Source organism: Wyeomyia smithii, chromosome 2 (genome assembly GCF_029784165.1).
Source record: "Wyeomyia smithii strain HCP4-BCI-WySm-NY-G18 chromosome 2, ASM2978416v1, whole genome shotgun sequence".
Classification (NCBI taxonomy): domain Eukaryota; kingdom Metazoa; phylum Arthropoda; class Insecta; order Diptera; family Culicidae; genus Wyeomyia; species Wyeomyia smithii.
In genome coordinates this window covers 212,283,903-212,306,803 of record NC_073695.1, presented here as the reverse complement: position 1 = coordinate 212,306,803, position 22,901 = coordinate 212,283,903, and the positions used below count along the sequence as shown (strand labels likewise).

Sequence of the window (22,901 nt, the reverse complement as noted above, 5' to 3'; positions counted from 1 at the left end):
CCAATTGCTGTAAACTTCCAAGGGACCATCTGCAAAATTATCATTTTTCCGGCTATACCCATCAAAAAACGCCTAAATCCTAATAAATGGCCCAACTTACCAATATGTTGGTGAGATATTTGAATGTTGTAGGAGATCGACGTTACCTGATTTAAGACTGGGTGCGAAATTGAACCCACGCATTTGGTAGCGTCAATACTAAGCATCAGTTTAGGCCCTACTTATCTCGTGAGATAAGATTCTCTACTCAATTGAGGCACGGTTAGTAGATGTTCATTCATTGTCAAAAGAGAATGTAGATGAAAGCCTCAACAGTAAAACGGTTATAACAATTGAACAGTCGTATTAGAGTGCTGCAGTTGTTTGGTTGCTGGTCTGTGTGATTGTAATAAGTTTAGGTGTAGTTTGTTACTTGTTTTACTACGACGTGTGTATAATAATTAAGATAAACAAAATACCCCTGGGAGTAGTGAATAGCTTACTAACCGTCATCGAACGGTAGACAACTTTTTGTGTCATACTTAGATGTTTAGATATGTTTAGGACGAATTGTTAACAAAGTTGTTAGTTAGCAATATCAAGAGATTTGCTTAAATCTACTACTAAAGCAATCCCCAGGTTGGTTAGAAGCTTAGCTTCGGTGATATCTAATACAATCACATGAAAGTTTTGATGAGTTCATTCCAATGAACTCACCTGCACAAAAGTTCAGTAGTAACCATACAGGTTTAGAAGTGTAAGTATGCCGATAATTAATTTACTGTTTGCTCGTGTACAGTGAAGACCTGTCGGGTACAAACGAATCTTAATTATTCAAAAAATGCTTTACACCACAATTTTAATTCGCAGAAAATTACAAAGCTCTCCGCTTGATGATGACTACAACCCATTCGAGAATCGACGGGTTAGGAAAGCCACCTCGTAAGTGTTCAAAATATGCCGCACTCGAATATTGTTCTATTGTCCGATCTCTGTTTTATTCAGCTCCACTGGAACGTTAATTCATCTGATAAAGAGCTCTCTCGGTACGGGCATTCTCGCTATGCCTTTGGCCTTTCGGAATGGCGGTTTGGCGTTCGGGATTTTGGGCACCGTGATAGTCGCTGTGATTTACGCTCATTGTGTGCACTTACTGGTAAGAGCACTTCAGCGATAGTTAGTTAAGTCCGGCTAGATGGTTCAAAGTATAGTTCAGAGTCTGAAAAAAAAGTTGTTCGTATCCGCGAAGCGCCATTTTGGTGAATGTATTTACCAATGATAAAGTCTTGATTGGGTGCTTGCGTTACTGCCAAATTTGACCAAGTCCGGTGTTCATAAGGCTATGATTGGTTTTGTTGCTCTGGACAATGTTTGGTATTGTAATTTATGAATATCGTATCATAAATGACACACAAGACTTGTGTTTTATGTACATTTCTCATTATACAATTGAATCATAAGAAAAAAATTCGTATAAGGGGCCATCCACATACCACGTGGACAGATTTTTAACGATGATTACATCCCCCCCACCCGTGGACAAATGCCCAGACATTTATTCTTTTTTTTGTAAGGATCGTGGACATTGCACAACCCCCCCCCCCCCCCCCCCAAGCTGTCCACGTGGTATGTGGATGGCCCCTGAGAAATTATGTGGAATTCGCGACTACGAAGTTGAAAGAGATTTTCAAGGCTGTTCGCACCTAGGCGAACTCTCATATGCATTTGTCAAAATGTGTGTGATAACAAAAGCAAAAATATTTCCCTCCTTCTTTTTCTCATGCAAAAACCAAACAAATATCAGCACCTTCGTAGTCGCGAATATTTTCATTTTTTACGCGTAGGCAAGATCGCCACACGGGGTAAAATTGGCATGTTCTTTCAAGGTTTCTAGTAAGTGATTCGCTGTTACATTGAGAAAATGAATGTTTTGCTTCATTCTTATGAAGTTTTTTGGCATATTATCGATACACATTAACACATCGTCTGAATCCAAGCAGAACAACGAAAGAAGCAAAAATTGAAAAATATCTTTCATATCATTATTCAATGTTGCTTTTGTCTAAATGTATTTATTATATTCACCGTAAAACGAGTTGTAATGTCTACCTGTAATTTGGTAGCATTCATTGGCCTCCCAATGATTTTTGACTATCAACGTATGCGTTAAAAAATGGACTTTTTTTCGGATGGCGGTAAAAAAACAACTAAGACAGAGGATTAAGTTTGATAAATTTTACATGGAAGGTAATTATGTTAGCTTACTCGCAAAACAATTCTACGCTCTCGCGTGCGGCCTTCCGGCAGTTAACCGGAACATTCGCCATGGTGGACAAAAACATGCATGTAGGCATGTTTTGAGTACTTTCTACATTCTATCTATCAATTCTTCCTTAGTTTTCGCGACAAAATTGTTGTAATAGATCTACGCTTCAGGTTTGCCCAGAAATTCTCGACGAGGCGCAACTTGGGGTTGTTGGGCGGGTTCGCCAACTTAGGTACCACATCGGTATTCAGCTGCTCCATCTCCTCCAACGATCGCTTCAAGTAGCGGGCCGACACCAGATCTGGCCAGAACACCGTTTCTTCGCCATTATGGTATTTCTTGATGAACGACGTAACTTCCGACAAGCACTTCGTATTATAAATTTCCCCGTTCACGGCCAGTCTCGAGCGAAAGAAGACCGGCTTTGACATCCCCTTGCGCTGATTGTCAGCCACAGCAGCACCCTCTTGGGGATCTCATTTCCTTTGTGGGGAAGTGAAATATGAAGTGCCCTGCCAGTCGTTGCATTCTAGGGTAAGATAGGTTTTGCCGTCCATCACCACCGCCACGATGTGATTCGCCGGGGAAATCGACTTGATTATCTTAATCAGGCGTTGTCGCTGCGTCGCAGCCCTGAGACTAGTGGACGGGACTGCTGCTACTTGACCTGTATGTCCATGCTCGCCAGGTTCTTTTTCATTGTTTAGCCGGTCGCACCGACCTCCCAGCCAAGCGCACGCAGCTATTCAGCCATCTTTCCCCTGGTCTTTCTCTTCAACATCCTTTAGAGCTCCTTTTCACTCAGGGTCGTCGACTGTTCGGAATCAGGCTTTCTTTTAATGCTCTGATTGTTGTACAATAGTGCCAGGATGTTGTAGATGCCTGGAATTGGCGTATTCGGTGTCCACGAACAGCCCCATCATGTCCATTTTCGACGCGACAGGGTTCCGTTCTTTGAACGCGCACACTTCTGAACGGAGTAGAGTCCCTGTTTTCGTCATTCCGGTTAGAGTTCGACTGATAGAGTTGTCAAATTTTTTCGGCTGACTCATGGGTCAATATGATTGATGCTGCATGCGTAGTTTCGTCAGTGCGTGTAAAGGTAAACCCATGAATCGTCGGTAACTTTTGTCCATTTTTTTAACGCAAACGTTATTACAGTTTTTTTTTCGAATTTTTGAAATCGAAAATACCGGTTTTTGAGCATTTCCATTACCGGTACAGTCGAATCCCTTTATAACGACATCGCAAGGGACTGTCGTTATAGCGAAATGTCGCAATAATACGAAGAATGTTTGCATATGTAGAACAGAAGGTACCGTTGAGAATGTCGTTATAGATTCAGCAATGTCGTTATAGAGAGATTCAACTGTACTGTTGTCGTAATAAAGAATGACAAGTATTAGTTTTGGTATGCCGTTATAGAGGAAGGTCGTGATAGCGAAATGTCGCAATAAAACGAAGAATTTTAGTATAAAACAGAAGGGACTGTTGAGAATGTCGCTATAGCGAGATTTGTCACTATAAAAAGTGTCGTTATAGAGGGATTCGACTGTATTTCGGTATCCAGCTTTCCACGAGCGGTAATGGCGGCCAGTGCACGCAGCCCATTCTGACGTTTTCTGTAGGTCGAGTAATTTTCAATCGTAGTAACGAGGTGAAAAACACAAGAAATTTGCAACGTAGCATGGCAACTTTAATAAACAGTTTTGTTTATTTTGACCCGCGCATGCGCATGACGCATTTCAAATAACAAAACGCCCATTTTTGTTGAAGTTGCTATGCATCTTTACGACGTTGTTATAGTTCATGCTCCGCTACTGCGACCTGACCTATAGAAAACGTCAAATTGGGCTGCGTGCACTGTCCGCCATTTCCGCTCGTGGAAAGCTGGATTGAAAACAAATATCGGTTTTACCGGTTTTTGATTTTCCGTAAACCACCTTAGGTATTGCCAAGCGGGATTTATGAGTGCCCACGCCACCACGGATTAGATGTTCACGATTCGGTCAGTTATGCAAAAATACCGTGAGTACAACGTGCTCTCACCACCGACAAACTACATGAATCCTTGAACAAAAATGTACGATTATTCTGCTCAAAAATTCAAATATAAATACGTTACAACACTAGCGCCACACATTGGGTTCGCGCAACAACTCTACCGTACTACAGATGACCAGAGATGCCAGATGTTAAGGCTTGTCTTTATTTGGAAGACATTTGAGCTCGCATAAAGACGTGAAAGCCTAATAGTCGGCGGATTAGTTGAACACAATTTAGTGTGTTTACTATGTTGTTTGGTAACTGTAAAATTTTCAGTAGAGATGTGTTCACATATTAATAATGTGTGAAGACATGTTTCGTGATGCGTGATGACATTTGAAAAAATGACCTGGCATTCCTGTAGATGACTGATCAGCATTCCGTCATATCAAACGTCACGTCGGTTGACAGCCAATTTTGACATAAGCGATCGCTGCATTTTAAAATGACGGTTTTGGATTTTTGATCAAATTTAAGCATCCAGTTTTATGTCAGTTTGTCGGTGCTCTCACATCATTTATTTTCTCCATGTTGGGTATTTTCGTCACTGCGACCAATTTATTGATATTTTGTGACATACGACACATCACCTTTTCATCGATGCTTAAAGTGAAACCTCATTGAATTCAAAAATGGCCGACTTCGAGTCACCACTTCGAATTTTCAAAAGCACAAGACTTGTAAATATTTATTGCGTTCCCTATGAAATTCTATTTTGTGTTTGTTTCACCACAGTAAACATAAAATAGCATTTTCACAGGGAACGCATTAACTATTTCTGAGTCTTGTGCTTTCGAATTTCGAACTTCGGAGTAAGGGGATGGAACTAGGAAGTTACACTCCCCCAAACATTTTGAAGCTATTGAACGTTTTCTTCACGTCAATCGTGACGATTGCGCAATAGCGTATGCCCCTTCTCTTCAGCTGGAGTGCAACCTCCGTCGTCTTGGTGACGGAGAGGATAGCATCCAGCGTGCACCAGCCCTTCCAAAAACCGAACTGGTTACTTGCCACACCGTTTACACTCTTCGTGTACCTCACCAGTCCGTTGAGGATAATTCTCTCAAGCATCTTGTCTGCAACTTGTGTTTTGATCGCCATCCTGATTGCCAGGTTGGTCTCCGTGTCTTGCTTACCTTCAGGGAGTTGGCGATCACGATGAGTTTCTCATTCGAAACCTTTACCTCTCCCTCGATCTCGACACGGCTGTCGATGGCCGACCATCCCTGGTCTGTGACTGGGGATACTGGAACGTCGGACGTGAGTCTCAACTGCCGGAGGTCAAATATTGGGCTCGTGGCGTGGGAAGAGTCCCTCGAAGATACGCGCCTTTGGTCTTGGCTATTACAATACAGTAGGCGTCACCTCACGGGTTCATATTGGCACTCGCGCATAGCCTATCTAAGCAGGCCCTCGTGCTTGCCTTATCCGCACTCCAGCGCCGATCGTGCAGAACCGACTTCTGCGCGGCGCTCAATCCTCTGTTCGTCTGTTCGCGCACGCTGCATCCTTCGTCTTGCACGGAAGCACGAAGGTCCGCTATCGCGTGAGTCCACCAGTAAACCGGTGGCTTCCCATTCCCAGGATGGTGAGTCCTAGGCATGGTGGCGGCGCATGCCCGGGATAGTATAGCAACTAGTTGGTCAGCAGTCGGGCAGAGCCAGCTGCCTCCATCGCGCTTTCTCTTGTTGTCTACACTATAGCAAACCGACTGGTGATCGCTATTGGTGTAGCTATCGTCTTCGCTCCAGTTCGTGGTCAGTGTTGGGCTGAAGAACATCACATTGATGATCGACTCCGCACCATTTCTGCAATATGTATATTTGGTGCCAACGTTGGTCAGATTTGAGTTGAGTTTTGTCAAACCTCCAACAGGATCTCTGGTTCATAAAGCGGCTTCCCCACGCAACAGCCCAAGCGTTGAAGTCACTCGCCACCACCAACGACGTTAGAACCGTTAGCTCCTATGATAACTGGTCGATCATCTAGGTGAACCTTTCGGTAGACCAACGTGGCGGAGCATAGTAACTGCAGTAGAACACTCCATTCACCTTGGCAACCGTGTACCCTTCGATTGAGGTTGAAAAAACTTTCTGAACCAGGAACCTGCTCGTCGTTCATACGGCTGCCATACTGAACTTATCCGCAACCCAGCTACCGTTTCCAGGAGATATGCCGTAAGGGTCCGATACGATGGCGATGTTCGACAGCGACTCAGTGACTGCTTGGTTTATATTTTTTATTCGCTTATTTTCCGTTGGTCTACTTCCGCCCTGTTGTTGTGCCATTCACCGATGCCTGGGCAGGCGACTCCACCCAGTACTCTAACTTACGACCCGTTGTTTAATGGATCGGCGCCGACGGCTGTACATCCTAATGCGATGGAAAGCGTGATCTCAGAGATTTTTCGCCTCAGCAAATCTTCCAGTGTCGCCTAGAATTAAATCTAGACCAATTGCGTTGGTTGTGGGTGGATTACGCTATCTCACAACCATCGACACCTATGTCGGCGTTGGGATTCAAACCTAGGCCACCAGCGTGGTTGGTGGAGATGTTACCAACTTCGCTAGATCCCCCGCTCAGTGGCTGCTTGGTATAGCAGCTGCTGAGCCGCGTAGCATTGGTTCAGCTTCAGTTGCGTCACCCTCATGCCTGTAGTTTCGCAGCCTGCCTGCCGGCTGGGCACCTTCCATAAAGTGTTTGGCGTCCCGTTTTCGGGAACATACCATGCAATTGGGAGCCTCCCCGCAATCCTTCGCTTTATGGCCTGCACCATTACAATGCCTGTCCCTTGCAGGTTCAGAACTTATGTCCTCCCTCATAGCACCTGAAGCAAACGTCCGGTTGCTGGAGTATACCCAGAAGGCTAATAACCAGCCGACCTTTAGCTTGCCAGGTTCGCATCTGCCGACGCTAGTCGGAAGGTGGCCAATTGGGTCTCCGCTGGACCCTTTCGGAGGCGGATTGACTCAGTGGCCACCTCTACCTCGCACTTCTCGTTGAGGGATTGTGCAATATCGCACCCCTCGGTGATTTCTTTTAGGTTTTTAAGCTGGAGAGTCACCTCCGAGCTGAGTGACGATTCACCCCTCATTTTCTTCAAGACTTCCGAGTACTTAGACCCGTCAGTCTTGAGTATGAGGGCGTCCCTCCTGCTCCTCGCCTTCTTGATTTTTGGCGGACGTTTGACGTTCAGGCCTTTAAGGGGTTATATACCTTTTTGGTCGAGAAAAATGGGGGAAATTTTAAATTATTTTTAAGTGCATTGCACCATTTTCATTGCATCAAAGTGGTATTTTTCTGAAAGTACAGTTTATCAACAACAAGAAAATACGTTTGATTTTGAGATATACCAATTATTACTGGAGTAATGGCCGTTTCCCTGAAACGCTATTTTTTGCAGAGGCTTGCGGTGATCCTGATAGAGACTCAGCGGATCAACCGAAATCGAAAAACTCATGTTATTTCATTAGTTTAGAAGTGTGCCGGGTCCTTGAACGATCGCTTTTATGAGTATTTTGTTTTCAGTGCAAACGGGAACGTTTTTTCCCAAAAAATGCACGTTTTGAGCACGAAAAATTGCATTAAAAATTTTTTTGCGGCAAAATGTAACAGTATGTTTCAAAAAGCGATCGTTCAAGGACCGGCGAATTTTATAACGAAAATTTAAAAAAAAAAGATGAAGGAAATCGGTTCAGTAGTTTTCCCGCAATCAGGATCACGGCAAAGTCATTTTCCGGAAAAACTATTCCGAGATAATCGCGTGTAAAGTTTCAAGTTTAGCTTATGCGGCTGTGGCGAGGCGCGTTGCCAATCGCTCTAACTTTCTTCCTATTGCTCAGATCTTTATAAAAATTTGTGGAAATGTTCTCAAGATGTTGTATTTGAAGATAATGTAATAAAAATTTTTCCGGGTTTTTTGAAAACTAAAAAGGTATATAACCCCTTAAGTCTGTTCGTGTGCTAGCTTGCGAGGCTAGCTCCACCAACCGCTTATTCACTTTGTCGGGGGCTGGTTCCCCCGGGGACTGTATCGTTCGCTTACCGACCTGCCTCGTAGAGAACATCGCGGTGACTGAGGACATGAGGGCATCGGTCTGAACCTGCTTGGATACAGTTCCCCTCCTAGTCCTCACCTCCTTTTTGGAGGCTTCAATTCGAGCCACTCGTTTGGCGTACTCCTTCTGAGCTTCGTCGATGGTGGACCGAAGCAGGAGGAGGCTCTGCTTCAGATCTCTGGCGATATTGCTCCTATTCGTCGCGTACTCGATGATCGCATCGAGTTGTTTGGAAAGCGCTGCCACCCTAGGCCGCTTGTCCCTGCTTTTTTCGATTGCCTTGACTAGCAAAAGACCATCGACCGTTATATCCGGTGTGGGAACTGGCGTGTTAGCCTTTCCGCCACCAGGTTGAAGGCTAAAACCAAATGAATTGTATATGATGTATATGAAAGAAACAGATTGAAGAGAAAAGAATGCTAACCTCCCACCTCGAGTTCAGATTGGTGTTGATGAAATCGAGATGGTCGACGAGCTCACCGCCGCATCAAGTTGACTATCTACAGGACACTTAAAGCGGTAGTGCTTTGTGGCAATGAAGCATGGAATATGTTTGTGAACGACCAACGCGCTCTAGCGGTTTTCGAACCGCATGTCATCTCTGATGGATTAAGGTAGATAGCGGAACATGGAGAATGAATCACAATCTGCAAGAGCTGCGTGAGGAGCGATCTATCGTCCATACATAATAAAATGATAAGTCATTATATAAAAGATTTTTCAATTTCATAACTCTTCGCAGGTCAGTACATCTCAAAAGTCATGTAAACGAAACAAGATCCCGTCGCTTGGGTTTTCTGAGACTGCTGAAAGCGTGTGCGCCAATGGACCTCCGCGTGTACAAAGATTTGCAGGATTTGCCAAGTATACAACTCCTAATAATCGCTTTGAAACCATCATAGTTAGGACTTATTTTCATCTTTTAGGGGCTACATAGATTACATGCTACTAGTGATGAGCTACTTCTCGGTCAGTGTCTATCTGGTCTTCATATCCACAACAATGCGCGATGTTATCAACTACGAACTGGAGCTTCAATGGGAAACCCGAACTTACATTCTGATGACAACGGCCGTTGTGGCACTAATAACGCAAGTTCGAGAATTAAAATATTTGGTTCCGTTTTCCTTGCTCGCCAATTCTTCCATATTCGTGGTGTTCATCATTACGCTTTATTATATCTTCAAAGAACCTGTCTCCATAGAGAACCGGAATCTTTGGCCGGAATGGAGTAATTTACCATCGTTTTTCGGGTGAGTTACCATTGTATATCGGTGTATCAAACCTTCATGATTTTGTTCCACGCAGTATAGCAGTTTATGCAATCGAGGGCATTGGAATTGTGTTACCGGTTGAAAATAAGATGAAACATCCTCAGGACTTTCTAAAACCAATAGGTACAGTTAATGTGGGAATATCCTTCATCAGTGTACTCTATGTCGTCACTGGCTTTTTTGGCTATGCACGTTACGGACCAGATACTAAAGGATCAATTACGCTCAATTTACCCACCGAGGAAATGTAAGTTTACAATGGATATAGGTAGGAGAAAATCAACATTGATTCCTCTTTGTACGCAGATTAGCTAAATCAACGCAACTGTTGGCTGCTTTGGCAATTCTACTCACCACCGGTTTGTATTACTACGTACCCATGGAAATCCTGTGGCTAAAGATAGGACACAAGATTTCTCCGAGGTGGGAAAATCTGGCCCAAATAGGCATACGCTTGGGAATAGTTGTCCTAATGATGGGCTTAGCACTGACGATTCCTCAGCTGGAGTACTTCATCGGATTTGTGGGTTCTATTGGATCTGCGACGTTGGCCCTGCTAACCCCGATTACCTTGGACACAATTTTCCGGTGGCCGAATGATTTTGGCTGGCTGAAGTGGCGGTTGGTGAAGAATGCCGTACTTGCGACTTTTGGAGGATTCATCCTGATCGTTGGAACTTACTTCAGTATACAGGATATTATTGAAAATATTTAGTGTTTTTTGGAGTAGACTGTGAATTTTTTAACAAAATTGGGCGTGCATGTTAGGTTAATGATACGAATTAATGTACAATAAAAATGATTTTTGACTCAAGATTGAGCTGCATGAGTCAATAAGTTATAGCCATAAATTTAAAAAGTCGAAGTTGAAATATTAAAAAATTGTACAATCGAAGAGACAAAAAAAAAGTAAAATCAATCATTAGAGAAGCGACAAATCTAGAAAACAAAAAATCCAAAAACTCAAAGTTTTAAGGAGTTGTAAGGTTAACAAGCAAAAAGTACAAAATCTCAAAATAGAATTGTTTCTAAACTTATTTTTGTTCCATTTAAATGTATTTTTTATCTGTTTGACCCTGTTGTACGATGATGCTAAGTTATTAAATAAATAAATAAAAAATTTGCTTAAGAATGAAAAAGTGCATTGTGAATTACCGTCCAGATGTCCACACCACGACAGATTATGGTTTGACGATATGTTCTAGAGCTCAAAAGGATAACTTCACTCGGTAGAATATTCGTGCTACACCATTTGTAATTAGCATTCCTTACACATCCAATGGCATGTGATAGTAAAACTCAACAATTGATATAAAATATTTAATGCTTTGTATTTCATTTTAAACAAGTGTATGCATGCATTGTTCCAAATAGTGTACAATCGTAAGTCTAACAAGCGCTCAACGTTTCCTGGGCACCCCGGGCGTTTTGCATATACTGTTCATGAAATCAGTTGTTTCTCTTCCAGCTGGAAAAAATAATCACACAACTTGTTTTTTGTCCCCAATGAAAAGCGTCCCTTTGGCGAGGTATCTTAATGTAAGATGGCATGGGAAGGCTTGCAGGGTTGCCGGAGATCACTCCGTATGACCATTCTCCGTGTACAGCTTGACAATCTCCTCGATGCTTACGTACGAACCGGCAACCAGAGCGAAAAGTGCGAACGCTCCGAAAATGACGTTTTTCACCAGCACCCATTTGAACGTTCCGAGCTCGTTTGGCCACAGAAATACGGTTTCCACGACGCATGGTACTAGCAAACCCAGGCTGGAGAAGAAGACCGCTCCTACCAAACCGATGAAGGGTTCCAAGTTGGGAACGGCCAGCGCCAGGCCACCCATCAGAATCATGATTCCAGAACGAATTGCAATCTGCGAGATGTTGTGCTTGTCCTTGGGAATTTTGTCATGGATTTTTCTCCAGAAAATGTCCATGGGCACGTAGAACTGTAAACCGAAGGTTAGCAGAATAGCGGCGGCAATCAACAGCTGCGCAATCTTGGCCAATCTGTAATTGAGAATATTGTTGAGTTTAGTTTGTAAATTGCAGTTTTCGGTTCAACCTACACATCCTCGGTGGGTAAATTCAGCGTAACACTTCCTGCGGCCAGTGACCCGTAGCGGACATAACCGAAGAAACCAATGACGGCGTAGAGAGTGATTACAATTCCCATAGCAGTGTTCAGAACTCCCGGGCAGCCAAGGAAATGTTGTGGCTTAGCCATGGAGTTTTCAACGGGCATCACAACTCCGATTCCTTCCATTGCGAATATGACGGTGCTAATCAACGGGAGTGATGTTAGTTTTGAGAGTAAATTCAACATGGGCAAGGGTTAGGCATACCTGAAAAACAGTGGAAGTGTCGCGAACGAGGCGAAGCCCGGCTTATCGTCGAACACCAGTGGATCCTTGAAGATGTAGTACAGCGTAATGCCGAAGGTGACCACGATGAACAGATTGGCCAGCGCCGAGAACGGAACGAGGAACTTCAGCTCGCGGATTTGACCGATCGCCAGGACCGGGATCATCGTGAACAGAATGTAGATACGCACGTCCCAGTCCAGGTCGGCCATCGTGTTGATGACCTTCTCGAGGGAGCTGCCGATGAAGACGATGTACACGCATCCGGCACTGTAGTACGTTGCCATCAGACCGTAGTCGACGAAGTTTCTGCACGAGAGAAAAGAGAGTTGATTATTCATGGGTTTTAGAAGCTAAAAAAACTGCCGCAAGCTTATTTGAAAAATTGAATTTTGAGAAAACAAGTTAGAGGAAGATTGTTCGACATCAAACTAAGGTTTTAATTAGATAAAATCATATTTAATCATCAGTCATCAGTTATATTTTACATGTTGCTAGATCTGCTGGTTAACAAGGTGGCTGGAGAACGGCTGTCCAAGACAGAAGAAGCTAGACATCTCTAAATGGTCCGGCCTTAGACCGGAAACGGTCCGTCGGCCAATAAAGTAAAGTTAGTAAATCGAACTTCTAGAACTTGGTAAACGGTTGGGCAGTGTGTACTAGCAGGCATAAAATAGACTCCATTGTGGTCCAAAGCATAATGCCCACCAAATCGTATCCGGTAATCCGGTGGAAACGTGGTCGTATACTGGCAGAGAAGGGGAAACTGTTCTCTTTGGAGAACAGCTTGACTGAGCGACCGGTCCCCATGACAGGGGTGGCTCAAAAAGTGACTGTTCCGGAGCGGAAGGCTGAACTATGAAATGAGGTGTCGCAACAGCTACACCTAAGACGGCAGCCTCATCGTGAGACTAGGCATCCGCAGCCCCAGTAAGGTTGCATGCAGAAAAAAAAAGACTACAAACACTCAAGAAGTAAATACGAACCGGAACAATCAGCAACGATCTAGGAGACGAAATAAGGACGAGGATTGGAAGCTCGGTACATGGAATTGTAGATCGCTGAACGTGCCAGGTGGCGACCTGCTGGATCAATTAGAACTCTTGCCACTTCGAAATCGTTGTGCTCTAAGAGCACAGTCGAAAGGAGAAAAGGTACAGAGGTTTTGTGGTCGCAGGGCACTGCACTACCAGAACGGCGGCACCACCAACGATCTGGGTGTCTGCTTTGTAGTACTGTGTAGATTGCAGAAACGTGTGATCAAAAGGCAGGCAATTAGTAACAGATTGTGTATGTTGTGAATTAAAGGCCGCTTTTACAACTACACTATCCTTAACATGCACTGTCCTCATGATGTAAAAAGCGATGTCGAAAGAGAAGCTGAAAAATTCTACGACAGCCGATCGCCTCGAATCATCAAGACCGTCAGGGGGAACATAAATGCTCAGATCGGATGGAAAATAATGTACGAACCGACCTGCACAGCCTGCACACCGAGACGAACGAGTACAAAGTACGCACCAATTCCGGTTCGGATATTGACTCGGACCACTACCTAGTTGCGGTATGCTTGCGATCGAAATTGTCCACCGTGTATCACGCACTACATAGCCGCCCGCGGCGGAACAGCAAGCAGTTCCGGGACTCCCAGGCTGCGGAGGAATACGCGCAACAGTTCGAAGCGATACTACCCACAGCGGAGGGGCGCTTCTAGAGGACGGCCGGTGCAGGATTTGCAAAACTATCAGGGACACCACAACGGTGACACTACAAGTAGATACAACTGGTATAACGGGAATGCTAGGTAGCGGTAAATTATAAGAACCGGACCTGGGCGGTACACCTGGGCAAGTCAACGAGGGAGAACAAGAGCAAGTACAAATGGGCACGGAACGACATGACCACAATTCTCAGACGAAAGAAGCGCCAGTAAGAGGATTGTGAACATGGGAGCTCGTGCAGCTGTCCCGTGCAATCGATATGTACGGAAGTTCAATGAGAAGGTGAACCAGTCTCGCAGAGGCTGTGTGCCGCCAGCTGACATGTTCAACGACGCGAATAGAAACATTCTCACGGATGCCAGCGAGTTGGCAGACAGGTGGAAAGCTTCTTCGACAGACACCTCAATAGTAATACAGCAAGCCGGGTACCAACGCCGGGTACCAACCCCCGATGTTAATAAGGTTTGTTGTCTGATCGAGAAGCTCAGCTCTTTAAGCACGGTTGAGAGGAGCTGACTAACGCGCTGCACTAGGTCAAGATTTGGAAGGAGGCAAAGCTGCCAAATGAGTGGATGGAAGCCAGAGTGCCGCAGTTACCGCGGCATTTTGCTTATTGATACCGCCTTCAAAATGCTATATCAGATCCTGTTTCGTCGTCTAACCATAACCAGGATGTCCCGGATTCCCGGATAAACTGATTGATCAAGGTCATTATGGTGTAAGTCATGAGCTATGTGCGTGTTTCGAGCAGACCCATGTCACGGCGACTGTTTCCTGAAGCCGCCGCCAATGATGATGGCGCTACTGTTAATGATATGATCTTAAGCTCCGTTCATTGTGCCGCATAGGCTGTTGCACATTTTTTCGCGTGAAAAGTTCTAATGAATACATATCAATATGAATATTGAATTTATGATCCAGAACGTGTTGAAACATGTCTGGACATATCTATTAATGTCCTGCACAACATCTAGAGAACGAACGAAACGAAAAAAAACATTCTTCGCTTTTTAGATTTCTACACACCCTTTGCAGCAACAGCTGATCTTGCATGAACGAAGCTTATTCGGCTGTTTCGAAAGCACTGACAGCCTTTTGACGTAAAATCGAGCCAGAGAGCCAGAGAATATTGGCTTCAAGCAAAATGTATGGGAATGACGTTCGTGACATGGATGTGGTTTCGAGCCCCTTTGAATGCCCCTTCGAATCACGCAGAGGGTTAAGATAAGATGATGGACTTTCCTGTTGGCTGTTTAATCCTTTAACGGACCGAGGCAAAAAAATGTCATTAAATTTTATTGTTCATTTCTGATCACTGATGATAGCTCATAATTATCAAGCAGAAAAAAAACGAAAGTTGCTGGTGGCAATATAGTTGCCACTGCCTTATAAAGGGTTAACATCGTCATCGAGTGTTTGATTCGGAGGGTGGGCATCGACACGGGAGGCACGATATTCTCGAAATCGGTTTAGATTTTGGACTTCGCTGATTTTGACATGATAACACGTAACTCTCTGACAGCGGCCGCTTGACTGAAAGCCGAAGCCAGATGAATCGGACTACGAAAAAATGCGTCGAAACGGAATACATGCGAGCAAGAGGCTCCTAGAAGAACAGCTTTAGCTTCCCAACTCAAATCTCTGTAGATGGCGATGAGCTTGAGGTGGTCGACTAGTTCGTGTGTTTGGGGTCACTGATGACCGCCGACACCAGACTGGAAATCATGCCTACTTTCCACTTCGAAAGACACTCCGATTAAATCGAGTGCGACGACGCACGAAGTTGACGCTGTATAAAACCCCGAGAAGACCGGTAGTCCTCTACGGAATCGAAACAATAACGCAGAGAATCGCGGAGGATTTGAACGCTCTTAGAAGGTGCTACGAACTGCGAGCTATCTACTGTGGAGTACAGACGAATGGCGAATAATGGCGAAGGCGCATGAGCCTTCACGTCGTGAGGACGCCGGACGATAACCCTGTGAAATCGCTTTTATTCAGCAACTCTAGCAGTACCAGAAATAAAGAGGCGCTGCGTGCACGATGACTCGATCAGATCGAAGAAGACTTGCGGGGAGCAATAAGATGTAGAGCAACATGTCAAAAGGGCCTATCTGCTTTGATCGATTTTTTGATCGATCGGTTTATTTCAACCGCCACGGCTTATTAAACACGTTTCATGATATGTCCTTTACACCATTTGATAGCGGAGAATCTAATCTAGCTTTTTTAATGAAAACCACGTTGGGAATAGTTACTTTAGCTGAACCATTAAACAAATGAAAAGTCAATCAAGAAAATCGATGAAAGTAGATAGGCTTGTTCTTGACACAGCACGGCTCTTATTGAGAGATTAAAAGTAGGAGGGTGGTATCCAAGACGCGACCGCATGACGTAGGACTACGGTATTGTTCTATATTTCGTTGCTTCGGAGAAATCTGGTGATCCTTTGCACGCTTGTGGGAATTGCATTTATACATCATATTCATATGATGAAATATTGCGAGGATTGAGATGTTCATATTCAATACATTCGTTCGTTCACTAAAGGCCCGAATACACACAGGGCGTAATGATGCCTTCTCCATACAAATTAGAAGGCGTAATCGCGCCTTACGTTGGGACGCCTTCCAACCAGAACCTTCTAGCTGTGCCTTCTAGTGAAGAAGGTAGCAGTTCGCCGCCTTCGGCTGCGTACTGGACTGCCTTCCGTGTAGACGTATCGTGTCTTCCACACGGTCTTGTGTTGCCTTCTTTTGGCGAAGGTGCTGGCAGCGCCGTGTTGTATCATTTTCCGCCTGCTGGTGATTCTGGTGCTGGTGCTGCCTTATTTTTTCATCCAACAAACATAAACAAACATGAATTGGGTGGCATGGCGACAAGAAGGTTAGCACACGGAGGGGTACGAGACGGCGTGATTGCGCCTTCCGTGTAGACGAGCGGAAGGTGGTAGATGCTAGAAGGTACATCAGGAGGTTTCAAGAAGGTACTGACAATTTTCGTCAGGAAAGCGTTGTCACGCCGTGTGTGTATTCGGGCCTTAAACGAAACTGCTTTACAGACTGCTATCGCTGTACACAAAAATCTGGCATTCGCATGTCACCGGTACGGTCTTGGAATTAAAATGATGGGTGAAATGTTCGATTGGAATCTTTTATATCAAGGTTTCGTCAGTTAGTTGGAAAGAGGGTGGCACGTAGAAAAATAGGAAATGGAAAGGGGAGTGAACCATTTCTAAAAGCTACACCGGCCGCTGTTGAACAATGAACACTTAGGAAAATAGCGAGAATTCGATTATTTACATGGCTTTCCTCGCTGTCAGTAACGTTTTGAAAAAGAGAAAATTCAACTAGCCACTTCAATTATAACACTTTGGAGCATCAAAAGGTGCCAGTTGTCGATGATTCTTGTTCTCTGGTTATTCCGGGCAGAATTCCAGCCAATCTGTCACTTTTGCAGCAACTATGTACTACTCAACAGCGGCCAGATATACGGGTGAAATACGGCATGAGATGACCGGTACTGTTTTGTCTTTTCTTTGTTTTCGCGATATCAGAACCTAGCGTCCGAGTGATACCAGTACAACTTTGGAATGAAAATGATGGGGTGAAATGTTCGAATGGTACCTTTTACATCAAGGTTCCGTCACTTAGTTGGAAAAAGTGTGGCGCGTAGAAGAATAGGAGTAGGAATTGACAAGGAAAGTAAAAAAAAAGGAACAGAAAGCGACCTCGAAAAAGACAACAACAACGACCACAAATCGTTTACAAAGTCGGTTCGGTTGTACCCGTTAGTGTCGGCTGTGCTTGGGAAGAGAGGTAGTGATTGGTTTCTCGATATGATTTAGGCAATCGATGTTATTTATCAATTTTTCAATAGTGTATCTCAAACAATAGGTTGTTTTTGTTATATAAATTTTACCGTAAAAGAATTTCTGATCGATTGATGCCAAAACCTCGATGATCTGACTATAAATGACTGAAATATAAGCGCTCAAGCCCTGACCACTTTCTTCATGGTTGAATTTCTTGATTTCCGAATTCAGGTACCTACCTAACTTCCAGAAAGATGTAGTCCTACGACGAAAATACTTTGATGCTTGAAAAACATAACGACTTCGTTGCATTATCGAGGCTAATGCTTGGACGAATCGGGAACTTTTCTGCCGTCCACATGGAATGTGGGTGGCTTCTTCCACAGTTACAAAGTTTTGCAAGCGAATCTGGTTCAAAACAGTCATCTTATCGATGAAGATCAAACTCCTTTGGCCACATTGCTAAGTTTTCCAGAACCCGAACCACTAATAACACTGTGCTACAAATGAAAAAAAAAATGCAAGAGCTTCTGAAGTCACCTAGTGTAGGTTGTAGGTCTTGTTGAGTGTAACATTCGCTCATACTAGAAATTTTCCAAACACCCCCAAAATCTGATGTTATGGTCAAAATACGGTTTTTTGGACCTCAGTGCATACAATTTTTTTTAACTCAATCATTTTTCAACCGATTTTCAATATTGAGGCGGGTTCGGAAAAAAGATAAACAGAGCTTTCAAAAGATTTACTGGTTTGTACTAATATCACTAAAACATTATGAGTTATTCGAGTTTAAATATAACTTTTTAGTTTTTTTCACGCAATTTTACAATTTAATTCGAAATTTGCCACCTGTTTTTGTGAGAAAGATACTACAAATATACTAAACTTTTGAAATTATATTCAATGACGAATCAAACAAAAGTGGTTTTGTGAAAATCGGTGAATATTTGACTGAGTTATATATTTTTTAGGAAAACCAGAATTTATGGCTTCTATCCCACAATTATTTCGCGGTGCTACAAATAGTTAAAAAACACAAGAACTTCTAAAGTGACCTACCGTAGGTTGTAGGTCTTGTTGAGTGTAACATTCGCTCATACTAGAAATTTTCCAAACACCTCCAAAATCTGAAGTTATGGTCAAAATACGGTTTTTTGGACCTCAGGGCATACATTTTTTTTAACTCAGTCATTTCTCAACTTATTTTCAATATTTAGGCAGTTTTGGAAAGAAGATGAATAGAGCTTTCAAAAAATCTACTGGTTTGTACTAATATCACTAAAACATGTTGAGTAAATTAAATTCAAATAAAAATTTTTAGATTTTTTCACACAATTTTTTAATGTGAGGTCTAAGAACTGGGTTTTGATCATAACTTCAAATTTTTGGGGTATTTGAAACTTAAAGTATGCGCGGTATTAACACTTGACTAGAGCTATTACCCACACTAGGTCACATCAAAAGCTCTTGCATTTTTTACCATTTGTAGCACCATAAAACAATTGTGCGTTAGATGCCAAAAAATCTGGTTTTCTTAAAAAACCTATGACTCAGCCAAATATTCAACGATTTTCACAAAACCACTTTTGTTTGATTCGTTATTTAATATTATTTCAAAATTTTATTGTATTTGTAGTATCTTTCTCACAAAAATAGGTGACAAATTTCAAGTTATGTTGAAAAATAGCATGTAAAAGTCTAAAAAATTATATTTAAACTCAAATAACTCAACATGTTTTAGTGATATTAGTACAAACCTGCAAATGTTTTGAAAGCTCTGTTCATCTTCTTTCCAAAACTGCCTAAATATTGAAAATCGGTTGAGAAATGACTGAGTTAAAAAAAATGTATGCCCTGAGGCCCAAAAAACCGTATTTCGACCATAACATCAGATTTTGGAGGTGTTTGGAAAATTTCTAGTATGAGCGAATGTTACACTCAACAAGACCTACAACCTACACTAGGTCACTTCAGTAGTTCTAAATCGCTGTAGCACAGTGTAATCTTACAGTCGAAATATCCATATTCTTGAAAAAACTAAATATCTTGTGTTTCCGACGACCTGGAAAGTTACGGTCTTGAGCAAATTTGTTCAGACGGTCAAGGGCTTCTGGTTGATGAACGGTTCAGAGCAGAGCTCTGTCGTCACGTGGCACTAATGTGAACGCAATGCTTCATATTTTGTGCCTTTTGACCTCCTCAAAAAATGCAGGAAAAATTGATCGATAATAATCGATGAAACACTGGTCGCAATGCGTTGGAAACAACATTTCGAGGTTGTTCAACGGCGAAGATAATATAGCCGTCGACAGAAACTGTAGAATAGAGATCTTGAATGAGGCCGGGGAAGCTTGTTAGGCTTGATTAATAATAAAGCTAGAGAGGATGGGCTTTCAGACGAAGTTTTCAAAGCCGGGAGTGAGCAGCAGTTACGTGCAATCCATCAACTCAACTTTAAAGTTTGGGCCGCGGACAAACTATCAGCGGACTTGTTGAACAGACTCATTTGCTCAGTCTATAAAAAGGACCACTAACTTGATTGCAGCAATTATCGAGGCATAACAATCCCTAATTTAGCTTAGAGGTAACCTTTAGTGGAGAGTACCTGTGCAGGTTTTTGGGAAAGGTAATCTACTACGGACCAAATGTTCATCTTGCTTCGAACCCTCGTCAAGTTCAAAGAAGTAAACTTGTAGACTCATAATCTGTTTATAGACCTAAAAGCGCAACGAGTTATGGTAGATTATGCTCAAATATTGGTTCTCAACAAAATTGATCAAGCTGATTCGTGCCATTCTTGGCGGTTTCTCAACATGCGTCAGAATATTGGGTGTAATTTCGGACCCGTTCGCGACGTTGGGAAGCCTGAAGCAAGATCTTAGATCTGTTGTTCAACATTGCCTTGGAGTAAGTAAGGCGTCGTACACAAATTACGTAACACGTGAAGGGGAGGGGAGGGGGGTTAAGTTTACGTTACTTATTGGTACATATGGGGGAGGGGGGTAGTTGAAACAGTTACGTAACTTTGAGTTTCCTTTAAAATCGATTTTTTTAGGGGCTTAGCGTTACGCAATTTTAGGTGAGGGAGTTATATCGAACGTTACTTATTGTTACATAGGAAGAGGTGGGGGTCTAAAATTTGAATTTTTAGTGTTACGTCAATTTTGTCGACGCCTAATAGGAGAGCTGGCGTACAGTTAATGTTAAATTTACTCGTCCGCAGATACGTTTTTTGAAATACGACATGCACTGATGCAGACTACGTGTCGAATTACGTATCTGCGGACGGGTAAATTGAATATTAACTTCTGAAGTTGATAGTAGAATTTAATAAAAAGTTCTTCCTTTCGATATTTGCGGATAATATTGGTATCATCGATATTAGCCGCAGAGCAGTGGAGGAGGCATTCGTGCCTTTTAAGAGAAAAATCCGCGAGATTTAAACTTATCATCTGTTCTACCGAAACAAAAACATGGCAGATGAGAGCATAACCGCACGAAACAGGACGCTGATTCTCCCGGTGGTATTCTACGGCCATGAGTGTTGTTCGATGAGGAAAGCCGACCGGTGAGCACTTGGTGTCTTCGAGCGTAGGATCCTGCGTCCAATAGTTGGCTAAAAACTGGAGAAGGGAGTGTGGTGCAGGCGCATGATCCACGACCAACAGCACGGCGACCAACACGAGGGACAACTAGTGAACATAATATTCAGCAGAGAATCCAGCAGACTCCGTGATATTAATCGAAGGACGTCCGATCGGCGGGTGTTTGGAGCGATAGGAGAAGGATAGTCCAATATGGGAGGAGGGGGGCGTATTCTGGTTTCGGCAGTGGGTTATGAAGCATACCATGTAGAATCAAAGTAAATATTGGTAGAATGATGCCCGGAAAGAAATCTTAAAAATAATTACCAATGTGGACAGTTGAAGAGCGAAGAATCTTTTTAAATATTATAGCTTTTAGGAACTTGAAGACTTTTAGAAAATTTCTTCTGGTCAACACCCTCAAAACAAAAAGGTTCAGACAAACATGGGCGTAGCCAGAATTTCAAATAGGGGGGGGGGAAGCTCTTCAAAATTTTAGAAGTAAAAAAATCACTAAGGTTTACTAAGGTCGCTTTTTACGCGGCTTTTTTATGTGGATTCCGGAATTTACGCGTTTTTTTACGCGGATTTCGAAATTTACGAGTTTTTTTACGCGGATTCCGGAATTTACGCGGCACGTATCCTCCGCGTAGAAAGGGACTTTAGTGTGTTTTGAAAAATAGAAATAAATACTAATCTTTAGTGATTGTCAAGGCAACCAGTGAAAAGTTGTCCTTGACATCAGAGTGGAAAATTTGATAATTCTTTGTCCAACCTCGAATATAAATAGATGTTATTTACTAAAAACTCTTAAGTTCATTTAAACCTTTGGACATATTATTTTGGCGACGAGGATCTCAAGAATCCACGAACATGGCAAAAGATAGAGTTGATCAGCAGCCGCAACCGGGGATTCAAGATATGATTCACAAGATGGCCCAAATTTTACAGCGGATAGCGGTCCAGCAGCGTCAGTATCAAACCCCGGAGCAGATTTTGGAGTCCCTCTTTTTGAACATCATCGAGTTTGTCTTCGACGAAGAAAACGGAGTTACGTTCGGACGTTGTTGTTCAACCGCTACCAGGACCTCTTTGAGAACGATGCAGGCCAGCTGAATGATGCGGCGACGGTGCGTTTACTTCTCCGAAAACTGGACACCCATTTGCACAGCCGCTATCTCAACTACATTCTGTCAAAGCTTCCCAAGGACGTGAAGATTGAAGACACAGTCAAGATTCTCAATAAAGTCTTCGGGTATCAAACGTCAAACGTTCCGGAAGCGGTTCATGTGTCTGGTTGCCTTTCACGATTGTTGTTGACCATCTGACGATTAACACTCAGCAAGCAGAGAGCACTCAACCGCTGTTCAAATATTGTTGACCTCAGCCAGGTTTTCACCCGACGTAATGCGCTAAACGAGCGTTAAATCGTGCATGTTTCCATGGTAGAGCAAGTGCAATTTTAACTGCTTTCTCAGTCGCAGGAAAGAAAGAACGGGCTTTAGCTAGCAGGTCTATAAGATTCAACTCTTCCAAGTTCTTACGGTCTGCTCTCATACTGCTGCAATGTTTATACAAAACTTCCACCTTAAAACAAAATTGTCAACTTCATAAAAAATTACGAAATTTTCGGTTTTGCGCTTGAACTCTTCCAACGATTTGCGTTTTACGTTAGCAGGATGTAGCAAGGACAAGGCGTAGGCATCTTCATCGAACCGTGTTTCCAGTGAGGTTACAAGAGAATCAAGGTAAGGAATTGTCACAGCTCGGTTCCAATACTCCAAGCTAGTCGATGCAGG

General features: G+C 43.1%; 2 protein-coding genes across 2 annotated transcripts in view; one reads left to right on the top strand and one right to left on the bottom strand.

Annotated features, from left to right (window-relative positions):
• Positions 1 to 334: 334 nt before the first annotated feature.
• LOC129723019 (proton-coupled amino acid transporter-like protein CG1139) lies at positions 335 to 10,773 on the top strand. Its single transcript, XM_055676943.1, has 7 exons — positions 335 to 736; positions 850 to 921; positions 985 to 1,135; positions 9,092 to 9,213; positions 9,276 to 9,602; positions 9,658 to 9,870; positions 9,930 to 10,773. Exons 1-7 carry the CDS (start codon positions 687 to 689, stop codon positions 10,336 to 10,338), a joined length of 1,344 nt encoding a protein of 447 aa, XP_055532918.1. The 5' UTR covers positions 335 to 686; the 3' UTR covers positions 10,339 to 10,773.
• A 162-nt stretch (positions 10,774 to 10,935) lies between these two features.
• Positions 10,936 to 22,901, bottom strand: part of LOC129723644 (proton-coupled amino acid transporter-like protein pathetic) — a 28,683-nt gene continuing 16,717 nt past the window's right edge. Inside the window, exons 6-8 of the mRNA XM_055677984.1 lie at positions 11,966 to 12,292; positions 11,690 to 11,902; positions 10,936 to 11,630 (exon numbers count right to left, since the gene is read on the bottom strand). Coding sequence (XP_055533959.1) covers positions 11,201 to 11,630; positions 11,690 to 11,902; positions 11,966 to 12,292 — 970 coding nt within the window. The 3' untranslated portion in view covers positions 10,936 to 11,200. The remainder of the gene's footprint in view (positions 11,631 to 11,689; positions 11,903 to 11,965; positions 12,293 to 22,901) is intronic.

Bases quoted from the DNA above. Each gene is read 5' to 3' on its own strand.
- LOC129723019 (XM_055676943.1), top strand. From the start codon at position 687: ATGAACTCACCTGCACAAAAGTTCAGTAGTAACCATACAGGTTTAGAA. The intron at 9,603-9,657 runs GTGAGTTACCAT...TGTTCCACGCAG, and splicing joins AATTTACCATCGTTTTTCGG to TATAGCAGTTTATGCAATCG. The intron at 9,871-9,929 runs GTAAGTTTACAA...CTTTGTACGCAG, and splicing joins AATTTACCCACCGAGGAAAT to ATTAGCTAAATCAACGCAAC.